Source organism: Parus major, chromosome 17 (genome assembly GCF_001522545.3).
Source record: "Parus major isolate Abel chromosome 17, Parus_major1.1, whole genome shotgun sequence".
NCBI lineage: Eukaryota > Metazoa > Chordata > Aves > Passeriformes > Paridae > Parus > Parus major.
The window spans coordinates 9,598,417-9,607,138 of NC_031785.1; the positions used below are offsets into that span (position 1 = coordinate 9,598,417).

The 8,722-nt window shown below is 59.1% G+C and overlaps 1 protein-coding gene across 3 annotated transcripts in view; it reads left to right on the forward strand.

The window, feature by feature from the left end:
* The window catches only part of RGS3 (regulator of G protein signaling 3), a 59,994-nt gene that overhangs the window by 41,632 nt on the left and 9,640 nt on the right, over positions 1–8,722 (forward strand). For all 3 annotated transcript variants that reach the window (XM_033518446.1, XM_033518445.1, XM_015645115.3), the window contains one exon: positions 7,110–7,754. In XM_033518446.1, coding sequence (XP_033374337.1) covers positions 7,110–7,754 — 645 coding nt within the window. The remainder of the gene's footprint in view (positions 1–7,109; positions 7,755–8,722) is intronic.

Sequence of the window (8,722 nt, forward strand, 5' to 3'; positions counted from 1 at the left end):
TCCCCTCAGCCCCACATCCCCTCAGCCCCACATCCCCTCAGCCCCACATCCCCTCAGCCCCACATCCCCACCCCAGCAGGAAGACTCGGGGTTGGAGCTGGGCATGAGCAGCTGCCAACATTTCCATCATGGCCAGAGGCAGTTTTAAACCCTGGAGAGCTGTTCCTGGCCGATCCCCAGAAGGGCTGGTAAGAGGGAAAGTGCCGGCAGGAGCGGCGCCGGCAGCCGGGGGGGTTGAGCAGTGTGAGATCATTTGTACAGGGTGGTCAGAGGCACAGACTGAGTGCTCGGAGCCAGCGCTGCTGTGATTTAATGAAGGTGCTGGAAGGGCTTTGTTGCAGCCTGCCAGGCTGGAGCCCTGCTCTTCTGTGCCCAAACACCTCCTGCCTCGGGTGGCTGCTCCTTCTCTTCCCTCTGAGCGTGGCAGGGGACTGTGAGCGTGTTTCTGGGCAGCCTCTGGAGTCAATTAACTCTCTGCAGAAGTTACCCAAACCCTGATATCTCTGCAGAGTCAAAGGATCTGCTCAAATTCCAGGGGGCTTTGGGTGGTGATGTCCAGAGTGGTGTGGGACTGGTAGGCACAGCTTCACCCTGCCCCCGTGGCACCCTGGCCCTCCACAAGGATTGGTGTCCTGCCCTGGAACGAGCACCTTCCTGATGCAGCAGCAGGGCAAGGCCTCCAGACCCCTGCAGGGAGGGCTGTGCGTGGCTTTGGAGCCACCAGCGTTGGGTTTGGGATCATTTGGGATTCCTTTCTCCTGTGTGTGGCTCTGGCAGTCACAGCAGAGCTACCCTGCCAGGTCCTCTCCTCTCGGTGGATCTTTCCTTCCAATGATCTCTGCTGGCAGCAGGAACAGCTTCCAGCACCAGCCTCGTGGTCCTGTGTAAGTGGTGTTGGGATGAGTCCTTCCAGTGGATCTGCAGTGGCTGAATGCACCAGGCTCTGGTTGTCACCTCCCTCGTCCTGCCCAGGGGACAGAGCTCTGTCTCTGCCCATAGTGCTGCAGAGATTCCTGAGCAGCACTGAAGGGAAAGGGGCTGAGGGCTGAATGGCAGGGACAGGATCTGCTCCTTCCTCCCTCTTTCCCACCACTCTGGATTTTTACTGCCAGGGATATATATTTATGACCCAGACATCATCTCACAGCTCCAGCACTCACCCTGCGCTGATGAGGCTGCAGGCAGCCGCTGGAGCCCGGCTCAGGAGCTGTGTCCCCATCACAATGGGCACAGAGCAGTGGGTGTGGGCAGGCTGGGGTGGTGGCTGGGTCATTCCTCACTGTGAGGGGCCAGGGACCCTCAGGCTGGGGCTGCTCTAAGTCTCAGAAACATCCAGGTACCCCCAGTGTGGTGACATCCTGTGTCCCACAGAGCTGCAGCCAGCCAGGTGGCCTCAGAGAGGGAACAAACACAACCCCCAGCAGCCCCAGCTCCCTTCAGCAGTGCAGGCAGGACAGCAGTGAGCCCAGCTGGGGGGTGGCTGTGCCGTGTCACTGCTGTCCATGGTGACAAGGTGGAGCTGAGCTCTGTGTCCAGCGAGAGCAGGAGCAACTTGTCTGTCTCGGTCAGTGAAGTGCAATCCCAGGAGGAGAAATGCCCGGCCAAGGCAGTCAGGTCCCCTGTCTGGTGTGTGTGGGGGTGTCACGAGAGGGCCCTGGCCTTGCAGGAGAAGAGGAGGGGCAGATGGTCACGAGTGGCTGTTCCCTGGATAGACACCATCCACCATCCTGCCTGTTTATTCTCCCTGTCCCTGCCCATTAGGGTCAAGCTGCTCACAGGCGTTGAGATGCAAAGGGCAGAGCATTCCCCGCTTCAGAGCAGTCACTTTGACACAGAAAACGGTTTTGGGGAAAACCCCCCACGAACAGCGAGCTTGCAGCAGGATTTCCTCAAGCGGGAAGCACCGGGATGTCCGCGCTCGGTGTCGCCCGGGGGCAGGACGGGGCAGGAGAAGGGAGCGCAGGGTGGTGATGCACGGCCTTTCCTTGGGGCACAGCGGCTGTCAGCGGGTAACAGCCCCTCCAGGGACAGCCGCCAGAGCCAGAAATAGCACGGGGGGCACGAGGGAGCCGCGTGTGGAAGAGGCTGGGGCGGTTTCAGGCGCCGCTTGACACGGACATTAATTACGGCAGGGGCAGAGCCGGAGCGCCGCGCCCGCCGCAGCCGCGGGCACATGGCGGGGCCGCCGGGGACCGCGCTCGCTCTGCCCGGGGGATGCAGCTGAGAGCCCGATTTTGGTAGGTTTTACAAACAGAGATTGCAGCCCCAGGGCCGGGCACAGGCGGAGGGAGCGGCACAGGAGCGCTGATGTCCCTGGCGATCCAAGGCACCTGCTGTGCTCCCTGCGCTCTCCTGGGATCCTGCGCCTCCTGCACAGCCCATCCGCCTCCGGGGATTGAGGGTTGGGAAGGTGCATCCAGGAGGAGCAAAGGAGCATCTGTAGTGCCGGGATGTTCTGAGGTTCCCTCTCAAATTTGGGCTGTGCCGTCGGCACCTGCTGCCTCTCGCTGTGGGATCAGCATCGCAATGTGCCCACAATGCGGATTTTCAGCTCCAGGACTATCGCAGCCTTTTTTATACCGTCCCTGGACCGGCACTGGGGACCATCCGGCAGGTTCAGCTCGGTATTGCAGCCGTGGCATGCTCGGAGTCTGTCTGGGGATGGAGGGCACGGGGTCGGGGATGGGTTGGGATCCGGAGCTGGGAGCGGCGGCTGCGGCTCGGGGCTGGCAGCGCGGGGCTGCGGCGGGGTCGGGTCCCTGGTGGCAGCGTGGGGAGGGCAGCTGGCACCTTCAGCAGGTGCTGACACCTTCAGCGGGTGCCAGCTGAGCCTGCAGCCCGGCTCCTCGCTGCTGCCCTCGGCTAAACGCCGGCTCCGCTTCCCGCTGAGCTCCGGGAGCGGCGCAGGGCTGGGGCTGGGAGAGCGCTGGGAACGCAGGGATGGGGAATGGGATTTGTGCAGGGACCATGGGATCCTCCCGTGTTTCCTCCCTCCAGGAGAGATTCTCCTGCCAGGGCTCTGAGGCAGCCCACGGCCAGGGTTTTAGGGCGGGACAAACATCTCCCCCCATTTCCCATCTGTGCCTCCACCCTCACCGCCCTGCCCCGGGCACTGCTGGCCCTGCTGTTCGGTGCTTTTGCTGTCGCACTAATTGCTCGGGATCAATTATTCATTGTGCAGTAATGAAGCAGGGAGAGGGTGGCTGTGCAGCGAGCCCTGGGCTCTGGCTGTCCTCGCAGAGGGTGAGGAGCAGAGCTCGGGGAATGATCCTCGTGAGCACTTTCACAATGACTTTGTGAAGATTTTCTCAGGTTTTGGTTTTCCTGCTTTGCATTTCTGGCTTTGCTTTCTTCCCCTCAGCCCCGTGCTCTGCATTAGATGCTGTTCCCTCTGAAGATTCCTTGGTTCTTAGTTGTCACTTTTTAAATCCTGAGGAGCTGAACAGTGTTTCACAGATAGAAGGTTCTGATCTGGTGGATCTGGGCACAGTTTTGTCCCATGCTAAGAACTGAAATTGTCCAATACTTTCCTTCTGCTTCAGGAAAAGCCTGCTTAGGAAAGGCTGATGTTTCCCTGGATGATGTAGGTGCTCTTTTCCTGCAATCCAGTTGATGTGGGGTGGGTGCTGCCTCCAGCTCAAGGAACCCTCTGCTGTCTGCATCTCCCACAATAACCCTGCAGAGAAAATTGGTCTCATTCCCATGGGGTTAAATGCCTTTGGGGGCAGGTGAGGCATCTCAGAGCAGAGGTCCTTGGAAGGGCAGCAGTGGCCAGAGATGTTCCCTGTGGGACACACGGAGGATGGAGCTGCCATGGCCAGGGACAGCCACAAGATTGGTTCTTCCACAGCTGGACCAGCACATCCCTGACCCTCCTGCTCACATTGATGTCCAACAGCCTGAAGGGACTTCCCTGCTTTTCCCAGCCCCTGGTTTTGGCTGAGGAGGTACCTGGGTGCAGGGCAGCTCTCTCAGCTCTGTTTTGCCTCCTCTTCCTCAGCATCACCACAAAAGAGAGAGAAAACCTGAACATCCCCATCAGGAGCCAGGAAAGGCTCAGTTAAATGTCCCTGTGGCCAGGCATTCCTTGAACCACAGTGGCTCCATGACTGAGAGGAGCAGAGGCTTTGAAATGAGAAGCTGAGAGCCTCAAAAAAAAAAAAAAATTAAAAAAATCCCTGATCTCCCCTTGCTGGGGATTCCAGGGAATGCCACATGTGCTGGCACAGTGGGAGAGCTGGCAGCACCAGGGCAAGGGCAGGGCAGGCTTCAGCTCTCAGCTCTGCTGTGTCCATGGCTGGGGCTTTCCCAGCTGTGGCTCACATTATTTAAAGAAATGCTGGAGAAGTCGGGGTTGTACTGACACTCATTGAAATTTTCTCTGCTGATCTGGAACAGTCCTGGATGTGAGCAGCAACTCAGAAAAACCTGCTCAAGGTACAGACCAAGGAGCAGAGGGGTTTGCAGTCCTTCTGCACTGTCTTTATTTCAATAAAATTAAAAAAATTGAAATAAAACTTAATTTTTGAGGTAGTGAGTGATCCTTGAAGGCAAAGAGAAGCCAGGGAGTGGATAACAGGTGCGAGGTTGGAGGATGCTGGTGCAGGCAGGGCAATGTTGGTTTTTTCTTTGGAGTGTGTTGGTATTTATTCAGTGAGGAAATAATTCTTAAGAACTCTCTTGCTGTTGCTCTGGTTTCAGACCTATCATCCTCCTTCCCTAAAATGACCCCAGAGAGCCATCCTGGGCTTTGGAGCTCTTGCTTCTGCTTTCTCTTCCTCTTCTCAGGAAATGCTGCCTTGGTCTCTCAGTCTGAGATAGAAACTGGAAGAGTGAGGTGTGAAATCCTCCAGGGAGGATGGAGTAAATCCCCTCAGCCCCTCGACCTGCCTGGCTGCAGACAGGGAATCCCAGATGCTGGGAATGGCAAAAACAATTTGTCGAGTGCAGGGGAAGATGCAGACAGTGAAAAAAAGGGAGATCTGCAGGTGGAGGTCAGGAACACCCAGAGCAGCGAGACCAAGGCATTGAGAATGGAGAGATGCAGATGTTGGCTCCTGAGCTGCTGGGGGGTTTTGGGTGAGGCTGTGAGGTGGAAGGACAGCACCTCCCTCAGCCCAGCACTGCCTCCACTGCTGCCTCCTCCAGCAGCCCCTCGGCCACATGAAGTGGTGGGAAGGTGTCAGCCCCCCTCAGGTACTGGAAAAGCTGCTCAAAGGCTCCAGGGAGAGCTCAGAGCCCTTTCCAGGGCCCAAAGGTGCTTCAGGAGAGCTGGAAGGGGGTGGGATAAGATGGGCTTTACAACCAAACCATCCTGTGAGTCTCTGAAGCCTGGTCACATCCCCATCCCTGAGGTCTCGTGTCAGCAAGGTGACCTTGGCTTTGTGCTGATGAGGTCCCCGGTGCCTCCAGGCAGGAGCAGGTCTGTGGGCTGGCAGTGATGGCATTGCTGCCTCTCCTGCTGTCTCTCCCCACCCCAGGTGATGCTGAGCAGAGCCCAGCCCTGTGCAGACAGGATTTCACAGCCCTGGTGATGCTCTCAGCCCCAGATGGAGCCGACCCTCGCTCATGGTGAGGCTGCTGCTCATCCCCTCCACGCCAGAGAAGCGCAGCAGAGGCTCTGATTGAATTAGTGCAAGGATTTAATTTAATCCCCAAATGTCTCTCATTTTAAAGAAGCCTGTTCATTTCCTTCTAGGCCCTTATCAGATGTGAGCAGGACTGGGCAGATAGGCAGTGCTGGGGGAGGGCTTTGTGGGGAGTGACTCAAGGGCTATGTGGGTTTTTCCTCTAATTATTTCATGAGATAATGATGACAGTGATTGTAAGACAAATAAAACATCAGCAGCATCATTGAGGCACAGACTGGTGCAAATGGCAGCCTGGCCTGGCAGGGCTGGGAACGTTCCCTTCTTACACAGAATTGCTGTGTGGGGAGAGTGGAACAGCCCCAAGGATGGGGTGAAAGGAGCATTTGCTTTGTGCCTGACACCAAATCCAGCTGTTTCATGAATGGGGCGATGGCATGAAGGGACCAGGAATGTTGTGCTCTCTGAATTTTTGTCTTCAGGCTCACTGGGGGAGTTCAGGTGATGCTGAATTGCTGCTGGGGTGAGCCAGGCTGGCTGGGACAGAGCTGGTGCTCTCTTTTTTACACCCTTTGGGTGTGATAAACCAGGAAGGCACAGCTGGACACATGTGGGCTCCAGCCCAAGTTCTGGGTGACCTGTTAGCTGGGGCTGGTCCTGTGGAATAGCCCCTGCCCCAGGATCTGTGTAGGAGGGAATTGCTTCCTAAAGAGAGGATTGTTTTCTCTCTTTTGGTATTTTTTTCCCTGCTGGGCTGGTTTTGCCCCTTTGGCTCAGGAAAATCACACAGGACCCGGCTCTGGCAGGGGAGGGGTCATCGCAGGCTCCCCCTGCTCACAGAAACAACCTTGGAGATTTCTTCCCTTGGGCTTTTCCCTTTGAAAGGGCAGAGCTTGCTCAGGCCTTCCCCAGCTGCAAAGAAACCTGGAAAAACCAGCCCCAAAGGCTTAAAACGCCGACAGGGGCTGGCAGGAGCGGCTGTGGTTTTGTAGGACTTGCCCAGAGCCTCGGGCTGAGCCGGGGCAATCCAGGCAGGGATGGGCAGAGCCCGGCGCTTCCCTTTGGCATTTGATAACGCGATGCAGGAGGAGCTGCTGGAGCAGCCGCTGGGTTTCTCTGCAGCCCTCGGGGAAAATCCCTGCAGGGCAGCAGCTCCCGGGGGTGAGGATCCCGATCCGGCTCTGCCCCTGCGGCCGGAGCCCAGCCCGCACCCCGGCATCGCTCAAAAGCCCCCGGTGCTGGAGGGGGGAGCCGAGCGCCACCATCCCACTCCTGCCAGCCCGGAGAACCTGGTGTTGCAGGTCTCAGGAGCAGGACTGGGTGCTGACAGAGCAATGGGTGCTTGGCACCACCTGGGGACGTGGGGACGCTGCCATCCCACCCCAGCAGAGCACTGTTAGCCTTGTTCATATCGCTGCCAGCCCTGGAGGTGGGCTGTGAGGGGGTGAAAGGCTCCTCAGGAAGGTGGCCAGAGAGATTTGGGGTGTTTCTGCTTTCATCCTTTATCTTCTCCCCTGGCAGATGCTGGAGACGGACGCCGAGAAGCCGGGGCAGATGCACTCGGAGGATGGGAAGGCAGCAGCGGGTGATGCCCCTCCGGCTGCCAAGGCAGCGGCTCTGGCCGAGCCCTGGGACGCTCTGGGGACCACCCAGGCTCCTCTCCTGGTGGAAAAGCAGCCGGTGGCCACCACAAAGGGAGAGGAGCAGCCCAGCTCCCTGCCAGCCTTTGTCATCCCCGAGCTGCGGCTCGACAGCACCTTCAGCCAGAGCGGGGCGGGCACGGCTGGCAGCGCCACGGACGGCGAGGACGACGAGGAGGATGAGGAGGAAGATGAGGATGAGGAGGACGAGGAGGAGGACAGCGACGAGCAGTACCTGGACAGGAACGAGCTGAAGCGCAGCAGCATGATCGAGACATCGGGCGGGCAGCCCGGCTACACCCTGAGCGTGCAGGGGTCCCTGCGGCGCCGCACCCACAGCGAGGGCAGCCTCCTGCAGGAGGCCAAGGGCCACTGCTTCACCTCGGACAGCACCCTCCACTGCCCCGACAGCCAGGGCACCGCCGCACACTGGGCACTGCCCTCCCCCAGGACCCTCAAGAAGGAGCTGGTCAAGAACGGCGGCTCCATCCACCAGCTCACGCTGCTCTTCTCGGGCCACAGGAAGGTACGAGAGCCACGGCTGCTGGGGGAGCTCCTGGGGTGGAGGTGTCCTGGCACCTGGCTCCTGTCGCTGTGACCATGGCCACGCTGCCTTGTGAGCAGTCAGGAGGGTCCCTGCCCCTGGCAGCCAGCTCTGGGAGGAGCTCAGCACCCGGGGGTCCCTGCCCCTGGCAGCCGGCTCTGGAAGGAGCTCAGCACCCGGGGGTGCTGCCCAGAGCAGTGGGCAGTGCTCCCTGAGCCCCCAGAGCAGAGCTGACCCTGGTTCAGCGATGCATGAACGAGGTGCCAGTGCAGAGATCTTTCATGGGAAGCTCTGCTGTTCCCATTCTCCCCAGGTGACATTGGCAGGGTGCTGAGAGTGGCCCCTGGCCCCACACCCTGCTCTGCCCCAGCAGCTCCATCCCTGCCTCAGCTCTGGGTGTTGCTGGGGGCTCTGGTGCTCGGCACAGCACCACAGCCCATGGCTCAGGGCTGTGCTCCCAGCTCAGGTCCTGCTGCTTGGGACACCTCACACAGAGCCACATTCTGCTCCAGAGCAGTGGGCTCCTTGGCAGGAGAGGCTGCTGCAGACCCTGGGGTTAAACCCACGCTAGGTTAACCCTCTTCCCGCCACGCTGCTTGAAAAGTCACTCTGGTGCTGTTTCTTGGAGGAATTTTTGTGCTCAGAGTCCCTGACCAGCTGCTGAGAGCCTTTCCCGGGGTTCCAGACTGCTGGGATGGGGCTGCTGTCCACAAGGGAGTCCAAACTCTCCTGGAGACCGATGCCGACAATTGTGTGTGGGAGCAGATGGGGGGTTCAGACCTGCCCTATTGTCGATAAAGCAAAGCCACCCCTGTGTCAGGGGCAGTGTCACTGCCTGTCACACGCGGGAGAGAGGCGGTGACAGCGTCAGCACCGGCTGAGAGCGTCCTGTTAGTGCTGCTGTGAGCAGTGCCCTAAAGGAGAGCTCACAGTGCCGCTGTGTGTGCAGC